Source organism: Macrobrachium rosenbergii, chromosome 30, assembly GCF_040412425.1.
Source record: "Macrobrachium rosenbergii isolate ZJJX-2024 chromosome 30, ASM4041242v1, whole genome shotgun sequence".
Taxonomy (NCBI): Eukaryota; Metazoa; Arthropoda; class Malacostraca; order Decapoda; family Palaemonidae; genus Macrobrachium; species Macrobrachium rosenbergii.
The window spans coordinates 695,752-717,009 of record NC_089770.1 but is presented as its reverse complement, the minus strand read 5'-3'; the positions used below and the strand labels follow the sequence as shown (position 1 = coordinate 717,009).

Here is a 21,258-nt window from a genome sequence, read left to right as displayed (position 1 = left end):
AACTGAGAATGATTACCATGTAGAGGGCTGAACCTGTGTAAGTAATTTCAGTGTTTGACTATGTTCGGTACTCCAGGTAGGCTACTCCACTCCAAGTGGGTTGATGTGAATTGGCGAGTGGTCAGTTTGGGATTCCTGTTATGCCTCTGTACAGGTTGAAACTGGGCATGATTACCATGTAGAGGGCTGAACCTGTGTAAGTAGTTTGAGGTCTTCAACTATGTTGGGTACTGTGGATACTCCACTAAAAGTGCGTGAAGATGAATTGGTGAGTGGTCAAGTTTGGATTTCCATATGCCTGCACGCAGGTTGAAACTGCGCATGATTCCCATGTGGGAGGCTGAACCTGTGTAAGTAGTTTGAGTTTTTGACTATGTTCGGTACTCTAGGTAGGCAACTCCACACCAAGTGGGTTAATGTGAATTGATTGGTGAGTGGTCAAGTTTGGACTCCATTATGCCCATGAGCAGGTTGGAACTAGGCATGATTCCAACGTGGAGGGTTGTACCTTTGTAAACAGTTTTAGTGTTTGACTTGGTCTGGTAATTGAAAAATCTTTTAGGTTTGGAACCAGTCATGTTGCGCCTCCTTGATGCCGGTGATGAGGGGTGAACCTGGGTAAGTAGGGTAACTGGTTTGACTATGTTGGGTATTCCACTCCAAGTAGGTTGATATGAATTGGTAAGTGGTCATGTTAAGACCTCATGATGCTCATGTGCATGAGTGAACCTCTGTAAACAATTTGAGGTGTTTAATTAATGTATAGCAATCTGGATGAGTTATAAGTTTGCAAGTGGTCATGTTGGGACACCTAAGTTGCCTACACAGAGGCTTAAGCTTGTGTAAGTAGTTTGAGGTGTTTAAGCATGTTTAACGTACTAAATTTGTTACTTAACATTAATATGTTAGCCCACTGTGATAGTTATGAGTAGGGTTGACCCCATGTAAGTAGTTTCAGGTATTCAGCCATGCCAAGTGCTCCCAATAGGTTGTTATCAGTTTAGAAGTTTGAGAGACCCTTGTAAACTGGCTGTAATGTGACACTGAGGAATTGAATAGTAAGTCACATTTGACTTCTGTCATGTTTACAATTTAACAATTTACTCACAGCATGTGTCAGTGTTAAGTGTGGTAGGCGTTTTCTTCTTACACTAACCTAGAATTGGGTACAGTTATATGGCTAATTTGGCCTTGTTTAACTGTGTGCTTGGTATTTTAAATGTATGTTAAAAATTTGTGGCACTTTTAGAAACTGACAGCATAGAGTGGTGTAGCCCAGAGAAGCGCTGTGATGCCTTTGGTTATGAATATGGCACTTTTCAAGTACTCTGCAGTTCCACATACCCCTCTAATCTAGAAATAAACTTGGGTTATGCATGCTGTCATTATTGGTACACAAAGATAAAGGATGTCCTGCTGTCTAGCACTCTAGGTGTATTTATTTTGTTCTTTAAGATGGCACTGCGATATCTTGATGTTTATTTGACCTCACTCTCTCCAAATTTCATTCTGACCGGAAATATGCAATACTTTATAAGGAGCCTGTGATTTAAACCACGGTGTAAGCATATACACATGTATATATGGCTTTAGATTATATATACACACATGTATATATGGCTTGAAATTTACAACTGGTAGCACAAGCAAATGCACCCCCTTATTGAGACATTGTCACCACACCAGTGTACTTTCTAATTGTTAATTATTTATCAAGAATCTTTAGAAAGCAAAACAGCAACGTCCCACAAATGCAGCCAGCATGAATGCCGAGCTGTGGTCTCCTGTAATTAATAGCATCAGATCTGATAATTTTCAGCTGGGTGATTGATGTCAACGTCACTAGAACAATTACCATTGTTAACCTCCCATGTGACTTTTAATTATTGTATAATGAGCCTCAGAGGTTAGGGGAATATTATAGGTAGGCAGTGCATAAACTGCAACTGTCTTTGAGGAAGCAGATCATTAGTATTTATTGCCCAATTTTATACAAAAATCAGAGGTTACTTTTAGTATTTATTGCCCAACTTTATACAGAAATCAGAGGGTAGTTTGAACACGTGGTTTTCAGCCATTAAATCATTCACTTATTGGTTGACATTTTTGTGTAATAGGATCGAGAAATTTTGCACCAAGTCTCAACAAGAAACTTTAGGAAAAATTTCATAAAATGCTTTAGCAAATATTTGTATTGTCCTATATTGAGATTCTTGCATTAACTAAGATTTCTGTACTAGGATTTAGTATCATTGTCATAAATCTTAAATTATGTATGAATTGGGATAGAATTCGACCACCAGACGTCCTTTTAAGGATACTTATAGACTGGTCTGCTTTTGTGAATGTTTCCTGAATCCCAAAGGTTATTGGTTTTGTTATTGAAGGTTCTTGTCCTCAAAATAGACTCCTATAACCTTTTTCTTTCTCAAGAGAGGGGAAGGGGGACAGTCGATATCCACAGAAGGTATTGGAACTTCTGTCTCACTTCTGATTGGCTGTGGTGCATTGTGGTAGTGAGTGAATGCTACTCATGCAATGCTATATAGTATAAGTGATTTTCCAAAATTGCCAAGCTGCTTTCGTTTTCCTGTAGAATTTTGCTGAATCTTGTAGAATTTTTCTGGCACGTAGGATTTTGCTGACACTTGTAGTAGAATTTTGTTGACACTTGTAGTAGAATTTTGCTGACTCTTGGTGTAGAATTTTTCGGGCTTATAGGCTTTTGCTGACTTGTAGAATTTTGCTGGCGCTTGTAGGATTTTGCTGGCACTTGTAGGATTTTGCTGACACTTGTAGTAGAATTTTTCTGACTGTTTTGAGATTTTGCTGACTCTTGCAGAATTTTGCTGACACGTAGAATTTTGCTGATCTTGTAAATTTATGCTGACACTTGTAGAATTTTTCTGACTCTTGTAGAATTTTTCTGGCTTGTAGATTTTTGCAGACTCTTGTACAGATTCTGCTGACTCTTGATTCTCTTGTACTACATATATATATATATATATATATATATATATATATATATATATATATATATATATATATATATATATATATATATATATATATATATATATATACATACATATACATACATATGTTCAGTTGAGGACTTGACTTGAAAAGATCATTCGAATGTAAGAAGAGTCATGCTCGTTAACTCCATAACACTCAACACCGGACGCGGGTGTACACATTATATTGTACACCGGAAACAAGGTAACATGAGGATGTTGGATGGAGATAAATACGACTTGACGCCTTCTCTCCATCCAAGGTGCGTTATGCTTTTGTTAGTTGTAACAAAAGCTGAATCTTTTGTTTTTATTGTCTTCTTGTCGATTCAGGATTTTTCTTCGCGTATTGCTGTGGTTCTTAACCTCTTTTTTTTATTGCCACGCCCCCTCTAAGAGTTTCCTTTCCCCCACGCCCCCCCCCACCCCACCCCTTGCGTATATGAGTAAAATTCCCTTCCATATTTAAAGGAAAATTTAAGAAAAAGAGAAATAGGTGTTTTTATTCTTTTGGAAATGAATTATTGAGATACTTGACGCTGCTTCTTAGTGACTCTTGTTAAGAGAATAACGAATATAGTTAGAGGATTTTTAACTTTTCCCTAGGGCTCCCGCCCCTGGAAATTGCTGACCCCCAGGTTGAGAACCACTGGTGTATTGTCCACAGCAGGGAGTTTTGTTGCCCAGAAAGACGTTTTAGAAATAAAAACTTTCGTGCAGTTGGAACTTCGAAAGTTCAAGCGAAGATGCAATAACGCATTACTAACCTAATGCTATTCTTCTCGCATTTTAATACATTTTTATCTTTTTATTAATTTTTTTTTTTTTAATAAGTGAGATCTCTTCTCTTATTATTATTATTATTATTATTATTATTATTATTATTATTATTATTATTATTATTATTATTATTATAACCCTATTCATGTGGAACAAGCCCACCACAGGGGCCACTGACTTGAAATTCAAGCTTCCACAGAATATGGTGTTCATTAGCAAGAAGTATTATTATTATTATTATTATTATTATTATTATTATTATTATTATTATTATTATTATTATTCTGAAGATAAACTCTATTCATGTGGAACAAGCCCACCACAGGGGCTATTGACTTGAAATTCAAGATGCTTCCAAAGAATATTATGATATTCATTCGAAAGAATAACAGAAGATAAATTGGCAATACAGAAAAAGAGACCACTTATTAAAAATGAAAACAATAAATAGATTAATAACTAGATTACAATGTAAGTAAATTATTAAAATATTATATTTTCATAATCATATAAATACACGAGAACTAATTTTTGCTTTATATCTACAATGGAGGCCACTTCTAGACGACTTAATCTTGTTCCTGTGAAAGACATCAGCCCAACTGTTCCAACATGTGACGTAAACGCTGTCTCCAGACATCACTGAGCGCGTAACATTCCCTTGGCGGAGCTAAATTCCAGTAGTTATGATCGATAACTTTTGCAAGTGTCACGCTCTGCTGACGTCACGCGGTCCTTACGTCATGACTACTGGGTCTGTTGCCGTTTCGAAATCCTGCGTGAAACCACTTCCCTGTAGACAGTATGAATTTTGCTAATTATATAATAAAAAATGGTGTCTAACCTTTGATGTGGGATACGCAGTTTTAGAATTGCTTTGATTTGATGTCAGTGGTTTGTAATTCACTCTCTCTAGTTTTGTAAGAGAGGCTGTTGATGTAACTCGGACTTCATGAAATTTTTATGATCAGTTTAATAACAAACAATTTGTTGCTATCAGCTGCATAAAGTTCAGCTGTCTAGATGGTATATTTTTTTAGTTTTCTGAAAAGGAAACTATTGTGCCGGCTTTGTCTGTCCGTCCGCACTTTTTCTGTTCACCCTCAGATCTTAAAAACTACTGATGCTAGAGGGCTGCAAATTGATATGTTGATCATCCACCCTCCAATCATCAAACATACCAAATTGCAGACCTCTAGCCTGAGTAGTTTTTATTTTAAGGTTAAGATTAGCCATAATCGTGCATCTGGCACCGCTATAGGTACCAACAACACCGGCCACCACCGGGCCGTGGTTGTTGAAAGTTTCACAGGCCTCGGCTTTAAGTTTCATGGGCCGTGGCTGTACAGAAAACTCGATGGCGCCGAAGGAACTTGATCGCATTTTTTTTTTTTCAGCTGTTCCACTAAACAGGGTTTTGCTCTGAAATCATTTTAAACATTCCAGTATTGTGTGGCATAAAATATCAGTCGATTTACCGATATGTACATTAGGCAAATCACAGTTTACGGCGACGATGACATTTGTCATTCTGACGCCAGCGTGACGCAAGAGAATCAATTAATCTATCGGAGTTGCAAAACTAATTTTCTCGCAAGCAGACTTTGCGACATCGGGGAAATTCCTGCCTTGGGGACTCTTCCGTTCTGCTTGCGAATCCGTCATAAGACGGCTAATCACCAAGATTAGAGGATCCCTCGCGTCTCCAAGGTCATATACGAGATACACAAGCAGGTACACTCTTACGCAAAAAAAAAAAAACACACCCCCACGTACACATACACCTTGGAGCGTGAAAGGCGTCATCTGTCAGAGTGTACCTCGTCTCACTCGTCTCTTACGTGGTTACTTGGGGACATATTGTGTGGCCTTCAGGTTCCATCGACCATGAACACTTTTATTGCTTTTTATTGCATTACGTGGGCCTTTCCCGTTTCTGCCTAGTCACTTTGAGCAAGGTCAGGCCGTCGGTGGAAGTTTCTTGTGTGATATTTGAGGCGTCCAGAATGGAGAATTCCGCTGGAAGACTTTGATTAATTAATCAAAGATTTACAGGCGTTCTTTTGGGTCAGCGTCTTGTTTTGTTTGTTTTTGTGGTGTGGAGTTCTCTCTCTCTCTCTCTCTCTCTCTCTCTCTCTCTCTCTCTCTCTCTCTCTCTCTCAGTTTGATCATCTGGTCAACTTTTAGCTACTTTTTGTTGTTGTGGATGGGAGTGGAGTTCTTGAAGAAGAAAGTTGTTCTCTCCTCTCTCTCTCTCTCTCTCTCTCTCTCTCTCTCTCTCTCTCTCTCTCTCTCTCTCTCGTGTTATAATCCCGATTTCATGTTAGGATGCCTGCTTCCTCCCAGGATTTTATCTTCTAAAGTTTGCCCAAAATGGTGGTTCCTTAGTTCTAATAATATGGTACTTTAGACCATGTTGGAAGATATCCCGTACACCTATCTTCTGTAAGCTGCTTTTAAAAGGAATCCTATTTGCAAAATCAATTACCTGCTCCCAAGAACCAGTGCGTGCTACTCATTTTCGACAGTATCAACTTTCATGTCTCTGTCGAGGTGTGACAATGTCACACTACCCAGTTTCTGAAGTCTCATAACCTTAATGTGAAACTGGAATGGTCTTCCTGGTTGCAATGCAAATGTCATTGCTCACGCATTTGTTTGATTGATTGTGAGTTGCCTGGCATTACAGCTACCAAGGTCACTAATGCCCAGTCACTTGTTTAAGAAGCATTGAAAGCATTTTTAAAACATTTGCAACAATATGTTAGTTTCCCACTATATACTGCTGTTGATGTATGCACATAATTGTTTTTTATTGAAGTTTTTATGTTATTTATTTTCTCTCTTTCTTCTGTGAGTCTATGACTCTCTACACATTTTCCATATGAATCATTGTTTATTTTAAATGACAAGTAATTGTTGTAATTTGACACTCTAAATTACGTGGAAGTTTTCTGTACAGCTGTTACAAAGGGGTGAATGTAGCCATTACCTCTTTATTTCCCCTTCCATTTTTAAGTGTGCAAATGGCCCATTGATGGAAATAGCCAGTAGGTTAATGGAAATAAAAACGTCATTATTCAAGAGACCTTCCACGATTACATTTTCTTTTTCAAAAGTGTTGGTATTGAATGAATTTACTCCAATTAATCATTTTTAATAACAGAGCGAATATCCCTAGTCTAATCTCCCAACTTCTTCGTTTCAGCGCCGACATTGCCCTCATCGGCTTGGCCGTCATGGGTCAGAACCTCATCCTCAACATGAACGACCACGAGTGGGTCGTCTGTGCCTACAACAGGACGACCGAGAAGGTGGACCACTTTCTCGAGAACGAAGCTAAAGGGACCAAGGTTGTTGGAGCTCACTCTCTCGAGGAGATGGTGGCGAAGCTGAAGAAACCCAGGCGTGTCATGATGTTGGTCAAAGGTATGAGTTGAGAGGAGCCTCCGTTTGAGGAAGGCGGCCTCTTATTTTGTATCTCTGTTACAGAGTTTTCTAATCTGGTATAGGAAGGAGGTTTTCTTATTTTCGGTATCTCTACTAATTCAGTGTAGGAAGGAGGCCTCTTATTTGTTTGTATCTGTTGCAGAGTTTCCTAATCCAGTATAGGAAGGAGGCCTCTTATTTGTATCTCTGTTACAGTTTAGGAAGGAGGCCTCTTATTTGTATCTCTGTTACAGTTTAGGAAGGGGGCCCTCTTATTTGTATCTCTGTTACAGTTTAGGAAGGAGGCCTCTTATTTGTATCTGTTACAGTTTAGGAAGGAGGCCTCTTATCTGTATCTCTGTTACAGAGTTTTCTAATCCAGTTTAGGAAGGGGCCCTCTTAAATGAATCTCCGTTACGTTTACGTAGTTGCCTCTGAGAATTGTCCTTGTTGGCTTAGATGTCAGTCTGTAGTGAGCATCATTCACTGTAAAATAACCATGTTTCATTTTGAATGGGGACTTTTCTCAACCAGACGCGACCTCTCGTATCATCTCTTGACTGCCTGATACACCAGAGCCCCCAAGTCCTGAATATACCACACTCTTAAAACTAGTGATGCATTGATTATTGATTATTGCCGTCTGAAACCTTAGCCTTATCAGGATGAGTCACTTGTCTCAAGTGGTTTGCTATCTCAGTTTTGTACTATTTTAAGTAGTACGGGATTATGCAGCATTTATGCATCTTAAATCATAGAAAGCTCCGCGTAATCACGGGATATTTTTGATGTATTGATCAGCAAGGACATTGTACATTCAGACATAAAATATGGAACTCTCCTTTTTAGGCTGATGTGAATATTTTTATGATCATCATCAATAGTGTCATGCTTTAATAATTAGGTTGGATGCTAACATGCTATATCAGTAGACCACTCTGCCATACTCTGTCACCCTGAAGTAGTACTGAGTCCTCTGAAGTAGATATGATGCTTTCATGGTAATAAAGTACGCACAGTACTATATTACCCTTTAAACACTTGGTTCCTTTAACTATAATGAAATCATTCAATACTGACACTAATGATACATAACTTCCCCACAGCTGGTGCAGCCGTCGACGGCTTCATCGAGAAATTAGTCCCATTGTTGGAGAAGGGAGATATCATCATCGATGGTGGCAATTCAGAGTACCAGGATACTCAGAGGAGGTGAGGAAAGTGGAGGCATGTTACATAAGTCTCATCTCGTTTAAAAATTTCTTTTCCTCCATGAAAACTTGATTAGGATAGTACTGTATAGTGACATTCATTATGGTATAACAGTTTCTGTAATTGATGTTTATAAAAATATCAGGAGTAAATCCAAAATATTATACTAGACAGTACTCAGTTTCTCAATTATATAATACACCTGTCAGCTTACCCACACAGAAAGTTGTCAGTAGCAAGTGAAAACTGACAGAATTATCAAATGATTGAGGGAACATGTACATTACTGTAGTTGTATTCCTGGTATGGTTTTTGTTTTATGTGCTGTCAGTTCTCATGCAGAAGAAAAACTGTAGAAATGTATTTTTTTGTAGGTGTCTGTAACTGGAAAAAAAAATAGTCACAAAAATATCCATGTTCTTTCAATGATTTAATACAGATGTAAGCTTTCACTCACAGAGTGATTTCAGTAGCAAGCAAAACCTTCCAGATTTATCAAATGATTGACAGAACATGTATACTATTACTATCATTTTATTCCTGTATTGCTGGTAATGTATTGTTTCACGTGCTGTTGGTTCTCATGCAGAAAGAATATAGAAATGTATTTTTCGTAGGTGTCTACATCTCGCTGAAAAAGGCCTTTTGTACGTGGGATCAGGAGTATCAGGGGGCGAGGAAGGCGCACGTTACGGTCCCTCTCTTATGCCCGGTGGCCACAAGGAAGCCTGGCCCCACATCAAAGATATATTCCAGGTGGGAGACTTTGATTCATGGTTCCTCTTATTTTTGACATTAGTTCCATGAATCCATCGTGTTGTAGTATTGTTAAAAGGGTAATATGTCTCAAATCCATCATGTTGGGACTTTTTTAAATGGATACAGTAATGTATTTTTGAAATTAGAAAGTGAAAAGTAGAATTAGAATTGGTATGTAAAATTTAGGCCTAAGGCCAAGCATTGGGGCCTATGAAGTCATTCAGTGCTGAAAATAATGAAACAATTGTTAGGAGAGGGTGGAAAGTAAGATGGAAGAACGCGAATGTGAATGGAGTATGGTAATATAAATAAAAGGAGTTGAAGCTATGGGCCGAAGGGATGCTGTTTTATTTTATAAGTAAAATTTTGGCAGACCATGAATGAGTTTATGGCATTATAATGTAAATCATTTCATCATTATTATTAAACTGCTATTTTAGATAAATGGCTACCAAGCAGCACACATTCTATTACATATCTTTTTATAGCTTTCATTCACACATTCATTCTTGTATCAATTTTTTTCATGAGTTTCAATACCAACAAAATTTCTGTGCTTGGCAGATTTTTTGAGAATCGTAACCACCTTTTTTAATTCAGAGCATATGTGCCAAATCAAATGGAGAACCTTGTTGTGACTGGGTGGGTGAGGATGGAGCCGGCCACTACGTCAAGATGGTTCACAACGGCATCGAGTACGGCGACATGCAGCTGATTTGCGAGGCCTACCACCTGATGAAATCTGCGCTGGGAATGGACTGTGATGAAATGAGCAAAGTAAGCTTATGGAAGAATCGCTTATTTGTTCTGACACGTGTACGAACCTATGCTTTCTTTTATGGAGTACCAGCAGTTGGTGCACTACGGCTGTTATTGAATCATCTGTGAAAAACAAAACTGTAACGTTAGACCAATGGTCGTGCGTGACTTGGGTTGGCCTATCCTTGTCCGTTGTGTTTGCAGCCGCGATAAAATCTCTGATAGTCATTGTACTGTATATCAGTTTGCTAAGATAATTCTTGAGTGTATGGCTGTAATTGCAAATTGCAGTATTTTTAGGTAATTATAATTTTTTTGGTAAAAGAATTCAGGCTAAGAAGTTGGAGTCATGAAGAGAGTAACATAAGTTCATGTGCTTTTTGCCATTTCATTTTATTTATAAATCATAAGGACGTGTGTCATCTACCAAATTATTCATTGAATTTTTATATTGTATTTTTATATTTTCTGATGATAAATATCTTCCAGGTATTTGCCGAATGGAATGAAGGGGAGTTAGACTCTTTCCTAATCGAAATCACTGCCAACATTTTGAAATTCAAAGATAGTGATGGTAAGAAAAATTTTAAATTGTGATTATTTATTATGTATTTAACTGATGACTCAAATTACTTCAGTTTTCAGTAGATTAGGATGTTTATTTAGTAAATTTATAATTGAATTTGATGCTTTTGTATTGATTTACAAAAAAGATTTGCATATGTTTAAGCACTGATGTAATTCAGCCTCATGTTTTAGCACTTGAATCCGGATACATTTGTCACAAATTAAACCTTATATCACTGTAGATAATGTAATAATGTACATTTTTATTGTTTATTAAAGATTCTAGTAATCATGGTGAATTCTCATTTGATAGGATAAAAAGTTCGTAAGATAGGATATAGGAAATGCAGAATATCAATAGAGTTATTGAAACAGCTGCATGTACATCATAGTGCAATGCACTTTTTGATTCTGGCTTCTCACGCCTAATTTTTAAAAATGCTCATGCCCTTAGATACCCACTTGGTCGAGAAGATCAGAGATGCCGCCGGACAGAAGGGTACTGGCAAATGGACTGCCATCTCGGGCCTGGATTATGGCACGCCGACCACCCTCATCGCAGAGTCCGTGTTTGCGCGTTGCCTGTCATCTTTGAAGGTATGTAGAAGAAGTGATTGAAAGCGTTACGCAGTTGGATTCGACAGTATCCTCCTAATTTAATGTACATTTGAATCTTATGAAGTATTAAGTGGTGTTTTTTCGCTGTTATTATCTTTTTTACTACGTATATATCAGGCACTAGATTTGACACGAAACGAATTCTCTCCGTCATGTGCGTGCGCTGTCTGAATTTCCATCTGGCCTAGGTCTTCATCTGTACACATTTTATGTTTTCATGGTCTTCCTATAGATCTAAATCTTCGTCCTGCTAATGCTAATTCCATATCTTCTACGATACTTTCAGACTGAAGTTCCTCTTCACTTTCCCTCACTTTGTCCAAACTGTCTCCATCTTTGAGATCTGTCTGTTTTCAAGCTGCCAGATGCCACGTCTTTTTCCTCTCTTTTATTTTGAGAATGCAGATTAGACAAATACTGTAGATTCCATTAGCATGTACGTCAATGTTTTATGAAGTTTTTGATTTTACTTCGCAATTAGAGTTAACTGTTAATCCATGAAAAAATCTGTATAGTTAAAGATACAATACTTTGAGTTACTAGAGCATAGTATGTAGTGTTTTATCACTGAACATGAAGATTTTTTGGGGAAGATTTGATTGTAAAAGATAGGATATTACAGTGCTGGAAATTAGTATGGTGCAAGATTTTTACCAGGGTTTAATCCAACAGGCCACTGGCTACACTCTTTACTGCTAGGAATTACAGGTTTGTTTAGCATTATCTTATTTTCAAGCCAAGAAAAACTAGGAATAAGACTTGATCAATGTAGGAATTATAAAAGTGGAACCACCATATTAAACCAAGGTCATGGTCATCACCAAAGTTTTGTCATTAAGCTTCAAACTTATGAAAGTAACAATTACTTTAGTTTGTACTTAACACTGATGGCTATCCGAAGACCCATCTAATTTCCAGGTACTTGTCGTATTGCAAATTAACTTTTCTTCAGTGCTATAAAGAGCTGAGTAAATAAAACTGGACTTGTTGCAGTCTGCAACCATGCCACTAAGCTATAGTAAGAACAGGTAAAACATGACTCACTGAACTCAGATCAATATAGTCGTTGCATAATTTTATGCCTACTGCTTATTTCCGTTCATAGGTTATGCTCGATCCTAGTGTTTTTTTGTGTGTTATTGCAAACTGGAATGTTACCATGTCCTAATTCTGGAATTCTATTGCAGGATGAACGTGTAAAAGCCAGTGACATCCTGGTTGGCCCCGAAGATACAAAATATGAAGGCGATAAGGAAGAATTCATTGAAAATATTAGAAAGGTAGGAATTTGAATGATTTCTATGTAAGGTTCAGTATGTAATATGTGTACGCCTTCTCTTTCTTCTACAGTTCCAAAACGGTTAAAAAGATGTGGATGAAGTTACCAGAACATGAATTGAATTCCTATCCCAAAGTTTTACAAAAACAGATTAAAATTAGCTGCAGGAGTGCTCATTCTGGGCCTTCTCTGCAGGAGGGTGTCAGCTAGATTGTTTAGGCCTAAAATTAGCTGCAGGAGTGCTCATTCTGGACCTTCCCTGCAGGAGGGTGTCAGCTAGATTGTTTAGGCCTAGTCATCTTCTATATAATTAGCTTGAAAATTCAGCACAATTTTGACATCCAGCTACCCTAACTTTTGCAGTGCTTTTGTTTCATACGTACATAGGCTCTCTTGCATGAAGCTCTCAGGCATTAGGAGCAAAAGTAATCTATATATTTTTTTACATGCTCCATTTCAGTTGTACTGATCCTATTCCAATATTTGCAGGCATTGTATGCCAGTAAGATTGTGTCTTACGCCCAAGGCTTCATGTTGCTGAGGGAAGCCGCTGCGAAGTTCGGATGGAACTTAAATTACGGTGGCATTGCCCTGATGTGGAGAGGTGGCTGCATTATCAGAAGGTTTGTATCGGTTATTTTCAGCCAAAGAAATTTGCTTCTGTTAGAATTGATTTTTTTACCTGAAATATACAAACAGGATTCATAATTATATTATTGTTGCTTATTTAGCAAAAAATAGTTTCTCATAAAAATACTTTTATTTTGGTGTCTTTGGGCCACATTACTCAAATAGTAGTTTAGGAGTTCCTAGAGAACAGACGTCATGGTACTTGCGGTTTTGTTCAGTGGCTTGCAGAATCTTATATGTTCACACTGACTTGTCACGCAGAATAATCAGTTGGCCATCTGCGCAGTGCATATAATTTTGATGATTTAATTCTTTTTATAATTGGCTAGATTTATCATCTTTTGAAAGACTTGAGTCTTTTCAGGCCATCTTGACATTAGGTAATATAAATTTATGTAAAATTACTAGTCCTTTTAGAGGTTTAAAATTTTACTCCAACAAGGACAATAATACCAGTCTTCTGAAGTAGAATTCCCTCTCATAACAAAGAAAAATTTTTATATGTACATGCCTAAATTACAAACCATTAGAGAGATTGGAAAATGTTATTTTTAATAAAAAACTTGTACTGTGCAGCAAGAAAGAGTGAATAAATGGAATAGAATTTGAAATTCATGACTCCAGAAAGCCATGGAGTGGATGATATTGCACTTAAGATCTGAATTGACTGCCAATATTTTCAAACCCAAGTAAAATAAAACCCCTTTAAAGTGTTTCCTAGTACCAATAGATCCAGAATAGTTAGTGTAAATATAACTGTTCAGTTCTCAGCCATCCAGATTACTATTTTTGCACCTGATACCCTTTCTATTTCATAACGTGTGGAGAAGGGCTAATCAAAACCAATAAATATGAAATGACATTTATTTCTTAGAGCAAATTATCACACAGCAAGAACTAGACTGGATTGTCAAATCTAGATTTATGTACAATTACAGCTTCAGTTTCAGTAAGTTTCTTCACCTTCAAAAGAATTTTGTTAGGTTCCTATTTGTTTTCAGCTTGGACGATAATTTGTCATTCTTTGAAGGCTGTATTTTATTCTAGGAGACTTACATTATTTTATGATCATGACGACAACAGAAACTAATATATATTTCTTTTTGGCAGTGTGTTCCTGGGCAAAATTAAGGATGCTTTTGACAACAACCCTCAATTGACAAATCTTCTCCTGGATGACTTCTTCAAAGACGCTGTTGGTAAATGCCAGACTGGATGGAGACAGGTTGTAGCCCAGGGAGTGCTATTAGGCATTCCGACTCCAGCTCTGTCATCTGCTCTGTCCTTCTATGACGGCTATCGATCGGCTACCCTCCCTGCCAACCTGATTCAGGTAAGTTGTTCATAGTTGATGTTACTTCACTTTAAAGTATTGATAAATTTTTGTGGAATCAGTAATGTTCCTGTTTATAAGAAGTTCCCTTTATGAATTTAGTCTTAACACTGGTTTGAAAAACTGGAGGATGAATTGCAGAATGATGTTAGCTGTGCAGGATAAATTGCTTGCTTAAGTAATGCAGGATAAATTGCTGACTGATTCAAGCAATAGACAGTACTAAGGAAACTGGCTACACTTGGTCTAGGGAGCATTTGCTTCTCCCAGTATGATCTTGCCCTGCTTGACTTCTTGTATTGTAGAAATGATTGTTCCCTCTCTGGAGATTCAAATCTTCGAATAATAAGTGCATCATATTTTTTCAGAGGCTGTTCAGCACACTACTTTGCCATCATCATCGAAGAACAGCAGCCATGGTTGATTTCATGGGTACATCTCACTCTGGAAGGATAACCACTACTGGAGGCTAAATAGCACTGAGCTCTTCAGCCTGTGAGCAACAGTAAACAACGGCCCTTCCAACTTAACCAAGGTTGAGTGGATGAGAAATGCTACTAAAGATGGACTTTCCAGGATACCAGGAAAAGGCAGTGATGAAGCACAAGCATGTGTATGGGTCTCTCACCTGGGGAGATCCAAGCACGCACATCTGATTCGCCACCAGACGAGAGCCCAAGTAGGGACCTACTTTGCGCTCTAGTCAAGTGGTGAGTCAGGTGTGCACGCTAGGCTCTCCCCAGGTGAGAGACCCCCTACACATGCATGTGCTTCATTAGAGCCTTTCTTGGGTATTCTGGGAAGCCTAACTTTTGCAGCATTCCTCAACCACTCAGCCTTGCTTAAGTTGAGAGGACCCTCATTTGCTGTTGCTTGCTGGTAAAGAAGTTTAGTGCTGTTCAGCCTTTAATAGCAATCATGTTTCCTGAGGTAGGGGTATCTGCAACATCAGCCATGGCTACTGCTCATCGATGTCTGCTTTCTTCACCTAACTATGATTTCCAGCACCTCTAAAGGGGAGAGAGTAAGGGCATAAGAGGTTTTCTTCCTCCTCTTCCTTGTCATGCTCTTCCTTTTGCTCTCTTTTCCTGCTGCCAAGTTACTATCCCGAGTGCCTTTTCTCTTCTAGGGGCAGTGATGGGGTTTCTCAGCTGCAAGAGTTATACTCGTAGGTAAATGACATGAAGGTTATAAAGCACGCTCAATACCTTGACTACTCCCACAGCTTCCTGGACAGGACAGGATGGTCTCACTCCATCAGGACCTAGCAGGTAGAATTGTTGGAATAGCCCCTTCAGGACATCATTGAGCTCATTTTATGTGCGGTGATCTTGGGTAGGCAACTAAGGCACCTCATCTAAAGTTGGTCACATCAACTCCTGAAGCAGATCCTGGAACCTGACTACTGTTCAGATTGTCGTAGTCCCCGCTGGCTCGTAGTATTTTGGACCAGGCCGATGGTCACATCTCCATCCCTGCTGTCCAGCAATCAAGCAAGTTCGTTCCTTTCCCGGATGCACCAGAGGAAGTTTTGTCTACTGGAGAATGCTGAAACAACTCTGCTGCACTTGAATTTGTCTGTCTTCAATCAGATCTCCTGGTCAGAAGTTCCCTGCTGTCCACCAATCAAGCAATCTAATTCCTTCCCCTGCTGCTGATGCACCAGAGGAAGTTTTACATACTGGAGAATGCCAAAACAACTGTTCTGCACTTGAATTCGTCTACGGTCAGATCTCCTATTCAGAAGTTCTCTGCTGTCTAGCAATCAAGCAAGCTAATTCCTTCCCCTGCTGCTGATGCACCAGAGGAAGTTTTATGTACTGGAGAGTGCCAAAATAACTCTTCTGCTCTTGAATTCGTCTGTCCACGGTCAGATCTCTTGGTCAGAAGTTCCCTGCTGTCCAGCAATCAAGAAAGTTCATTCCTTCCCCTGCTGCTTATGCACCAGAGGAAGTTTTATGTCGTGGAGAATGCCAAAACAGCTCTTCTGCACTTGAATTTGTCTGCGGTCAGATTACCTGGTCAGATGTTCCCTGCTGTCCAGCAATCAAGAAAGTTCATTCCTTCCCCTGCTGCTTATGCGCCAGAGGAAGTTTTATGTACTTGAAAAAGCCCAAACAGCTCTTCTGCACTCTACTGCTCTTGAATTCGTCTGTCCACGGTCAGATCTCCTGGTCAGAATTTCCTTCTTGTCCAGTAAGTTCATTCCTTCCCCTGCAGCTGATGCTCCAGAGGAATGTAGTGGAGAATGCCAAAACAACTCGTGTGCTCTTGAATTCATCTGTCTATGGTCAGAGCTCCTAGCTGCATGGTATGTGCTGGAGAAAGCCGAAAAAACTCTTCTGCTCTTGAATTCATCCGTCTACAGTCAGATCTCCTGGTCAGTAGTTTCCTGCTGTCCAGCAATCAAGCAAGTTCGTTCCTTCCCCTGCTGCTAATGCACCAGAGGAAGTTTTATGTACTGGAGAATGCCGAAACAGCTCTTCTGCACTTGAATTCGTCAGTCTACAGACTGGTGACTGACAAATAATCTCTCACTGAAGGCTCCATGAGAAGGTGCAGCCTTCTTGACAGCAGAGTTTGGAGCCATGGCTTCTTGATAAGCAGCATTGTGGCTCAACCTTTCATTGAGCATGCTGACTCTGCCATCACTGTTGTCACATCTGAGGAGGGGAAGGTGAAGTTGAGGATGTTGCTGGTATCGGGAGGAAAAGCGCCGAATTTCCTATGACATCATTGCCAATCAGTGGACCAACTTCATTTTGAGACGTTTCCTTTGAGAGTAACCTTGTACTACAGAACAGCAACTTCATTTTGAGAAGTTTCCTTTGAGCGTAACCTCGTACAACAGAACAGCCTGGTTTTGGGGACCTTCTTAGTCCTTCCAATGAGTAGAGGCAGTGGGGAATAGATATATGGGTGGGACTGTCTGAGCTACAATGCTTCTCCCTGGAATTCCTCTCCTTGCTAGACCAAATAGGATGGTTACAGGTTTCACAGCTCTCCTGCCTACTATCATGACTGCAACCAGGTCGAGATCCTTCCTGCCAGTCAGTTGAGAGACCACCTCTGTAAAAACAAACAGAATTTTAGATAGTAATCTGTATTTTTCCTTGGTGTGTAATCTGTATTTTTCCTTGGTGTACAAACAAGAGTATTTTATCATGATCTCTCCTGAACCACATTGCTTAGTTCCTGATACTGAAGGAAAAAGGTGCTTGGTGATGACAGGTGAGTGGGGGTTTCCCCTTACACACCTAATCATCAGTTAATTACCCCATTATCAAGTTTTGACCAATTCCTGCTTGCTCTTAAGAAGACTCTGTTAAGTCACAAATACAGATTAATGTGAATCAAGGATTTCACAAAGTCAGTGTTATGCTTCAGCAAATTATACAAAATTAAAGAATATACAGTACTCCCATTTCAGTATGCAATACTGTCTGGTATTTTATCTTTACAGGGAGGCATAGTTTGAGACTATCAAAAAAGTACAGTAATACTATATATATTAATAACAATTGTATAAGAATGACACGTCTTATTAGAAAACTGTGACACGTCTTATTAGAAAACTGTTATGAATAATGTACATAGAGAACTTTAAATCAATTAAAGTGAAACAAGTTACTAATGGAAGGGTTATTTTGCATCAATCTGCTTGTGGTTATCAATGCTAAGTTGATTTGAATCATCTGCTTGTGGTTATCAATGAAAAGGGTGAATGTATTCCACTTACCTCTGTGAATATTGCAGGCCCAGCGAGATTACTTCGGTGCCCACACCTACGAGCTAGCCGACTCGCCAGGCAAGTTCCACCACACCAACTGGACTGGAACCGGTGGAAACGTATCTGCATCAACTTACGATGTCTAAAGCGTTAGACCTCCCAGTGAGGAAGTGGTTGTTTTAACCTGCAATATTATTAGACATATGACAAGGTTTTTTGTAAGTGACTTGTTGCATACAACGATTTATATATATGGATGTTTCTATGTGATTTAATATTTCAAGTGAATTATAAAGTAATCCTTTATTCAGTATTCCCACGATCAATGTTTTATATATATGTATATGTTGCTTCTCTAATTATTTTGGTCACAAAATATATGTAGCTTGAGTTAACATTTTTATTTACTTTTATTATTTATGAAAACAACAAATATTGTTATTTGGTTTCATTCTTTTATCGTAGGTTCTATTTATGCATTTTATTAAAGTTTTATGTATTCATTTTCTTGAATTGTTATTGGAACCCGTTTCCAGTAACTGTGATATTCCCAGTCATTCCATAACAACTTTTCTGAGGTGAGCAGTTGCCTTTTCTTGACAAATGTTTATTTTTATAGTTACACATTATCAGAGTTTTGTATCTGGAGTAATGTGACATTAGTGTAAGCAAATCTCATTGTGCTGCTTCGTGCATCTCGTCAAAAAGTTTCCTATAGTCCTACAAGTGCTCTGCAATTCTGTATCACAGTGTAACACAGTGTATCTGTCTGGTCGCTTAACTCAAGGATGCAAAAACTGTCCATTTTTTATGTATATGTACTTTCACAGAAAAAAATAGGCTTCAAAGGATTTTCTTCATTTTCCTAGTAATCTGTTCCAAGATATTTTTCTAGTTTAACAGGGAACCTTTTATTAAAAGTGTTAAATTTGTCATCAAATCTCATTGTGGATCTTTCAGCAATTTTAAGTTTCATAAAGATTATGGTAATTTAATGGTGCAATATTATTGCAAACTTATGGAAAACCTTCAACTAGAATTATGTACATAAATTTCCATTATCTTTTATGTACATATTTACAAATATTTTTATATTAATGGCCCTTTTCATTCTTCTTCAATTAAGATCTAAAATGTAAAGTGTTCTAAGTGCTTTTGGCTGAAGATTATGAACAATCTGTTGTGTGTTATCTTGTAGCCGAATTTTGTCCAGATGGTGCAATGATGAAGTTCCTTAATTTCAAAATCATTGTTGTGTTTTTAACTGTATAGTCTCTATTCCTATGAATTACAAATATTTTATTTTTACCAGTGCCAGTGTGCTTAGTCAGAGGTGGTATACGCAGTGTTTAGCAACAGGTGTTAAGGAGAATTGGTAGTTCAAAATTGCATCAAAATTTTCCTGATTGTGACACTTTGGTGCTTGGTCTAGTCATTATTCCTTTTCCTTGGTTAAATTATCATGATTTTTCTTCAAATACTGTAGCTATTTCTTAAGTTTTTCTCCTTCTCTCTCCCACAACTTCTAGAAACTCCGTTAGCTTTTTTCTGTTAGCATTTCTTGGCTTGTAGAGTCATTCTGACGACTACAGTAGATCCACTCCCTCTTGTGTCCTGGTCTTGGCTTTTAGGTTTTCCATAACTCTGCGCAGCACATTATTTCTGCTCGTGAAACAGTGGCTAGGAGTTCTGGCATATTTCTCAATAATGTTTGAGGCATCTTAAATCATTTGACTCGGTTGAATCTTTCCAGCCACAGCTTGAATCAGGAGGACAGAGCCGTTGTATACTGGAGAGAGAAACACATTGCCAACTCCTTCTTTTGGTTCCTGATTTTCCATTGCAGTGCATTATAAGATAAATTCCTTTTTTCCTCCTCTCGCACTTTGATATTCTTGGCGAAGAAGAAATCCACTGTGGAAAACACGAAGAATGTTGTTCCATTACTGGATTTTATATTTTTAGCTTCAACCTTTATCGTTGCTGGTTCCTTTATTACTTCATCCATACGTTCAAGCTGGGTACTCGATTGGTTGTCTTTTCACGTAGGTCAGCCAGCTGGCCCTTTCTTTCTTTCTTTCACAGCCTCAGAAGTTAATGACACATTCTGCCTCTTTCCTGTCGTTTCAAGAGCTGAAACAACTTGAGCAGTACTTAATTGTACTGGATAATGACAAATGACACTGCCTACTGTCTCGGACCAAGCGTAGTGGTATTAGTTAAAATTTTGTACACTGTAAATGTATTCATGAAATATATGAACTTATAAATGGAATTTAAATATATAAGGCACGGAAATTTATCAAAATAGAAATGTATGACCAAATTCCAGATACGTAGTACAGTACTCTAGCAGTTTTTACACGACTCGGTGCTGGTACTAGAAAAGACGAACAAATGAAGTACTTCATGTCTTGAAAGTTTTTCATGCTGTTAAGATATGAAAGCCAAACACCTATGTATATGGAATTCAGGTATTATAAGGGCAATCAGTTCACTCAAAACTACGTGAAAGTATGACCTTGTGGGGCCTTAAGAGAGTTATATAATAAATGATGCACTCAAAAGTTGACATTTTATAACTGTAAACATTATGAAGAAATAAATTATGTAATGTATGACAATTGTTTCATATACACCTTGATGTGACAAATTACAAACCTATTTTTTAGAAAGCTTTTCAGCCACAGAGTGTTGGTTCACAGGTAATTGAAATACACACAAGTTGGCAAGATGTTTGAGTGGGTGCTGTGCTGGTGTGATTTCAATACACCTGGCTGGCAAATTATTCTATACAATTGCAAATTTGCTGTATTAACTAATTACCCTGCATAGTATTGTATAATCTGAAGACTGTGTCATTTATTTTTTCTTTTGAAATACATTTACTACCAGTTTCTTAGACAGGCGTGTGTTAGTGTGTGTGTGTGCATCTGTAGGCTGGCTAAACAATGTTGGAGAAGAACTTTACAAGAAGGAAAGAGGACACCAGGTCTGAGTGTCACATCACTGTGTTGTGAGAGAACTTGATGACGCCTTTCTCAATCCTTGATTCGCCAATGTGGGCGAATGCTGTTCTCTCCTCTGGAGACACAGGCGTTGATAGCAAATGTTGGAGCTGGTCAGCAGCCAAAGATGTCGACAA

At 38.3% G+C, this 21,258-nt stretch overlaps 1 protein-coding gene across 4 annotated transcripts in view; it reads left to right on the top strand.

The window, feature by feature from the left end:
* The window catches only part of Pgd (phosphogluconate dehydrogenase), a 45,548-nt gene extending 24,816 nt beyond the window's left edge, over positions 1-20,732 (top strand). For all 4 annotated transcript variants that reach the window (XM_067131417.1, XM_067131416.1, XM_067131415.1 and 1 more), the window contains 10 exons: positions 7,006-7,226; positions 8,333-8,438; positions 9,056-9,194; positions 9,798-9,974; positions 10,446-10,530; positions 10,978-11,120; positions 12,329-12,421; positions 12,910-13,043; positions 14,161-14,383; positions 18,140-20,732. In XM_067131417.1, coding sequence (XP_066987518.1) covers positions 7,006-7,226; positions 8,333-8,438; positions 9,056-9,194; positions 9,798-9,974; positions 10,446-10,530; positions 10,978-11,120; positions 12,329-12,421; positions 12,910-13,043; positions 14,161-14,383; positions 18,140-18,259 — 1,441 coding nt within the window. In that variant the 3' untranslated portion in view covers positions 18,260-20,732. The remainder of the gene's footprint in view (positions 1-7,005; positions 7,227-8,332; positions 8,439-9,055; positions 9,195-9,797; positions 9,975-10,445; positions 10,531-10,977; positions 11,121-12,328; positions 12,422-12,909; positions 13,044-14,160; positions 14,384-18,139) is intronic.
* Positions 20,733-21,258: the final 526 nt, after the last annotated feature.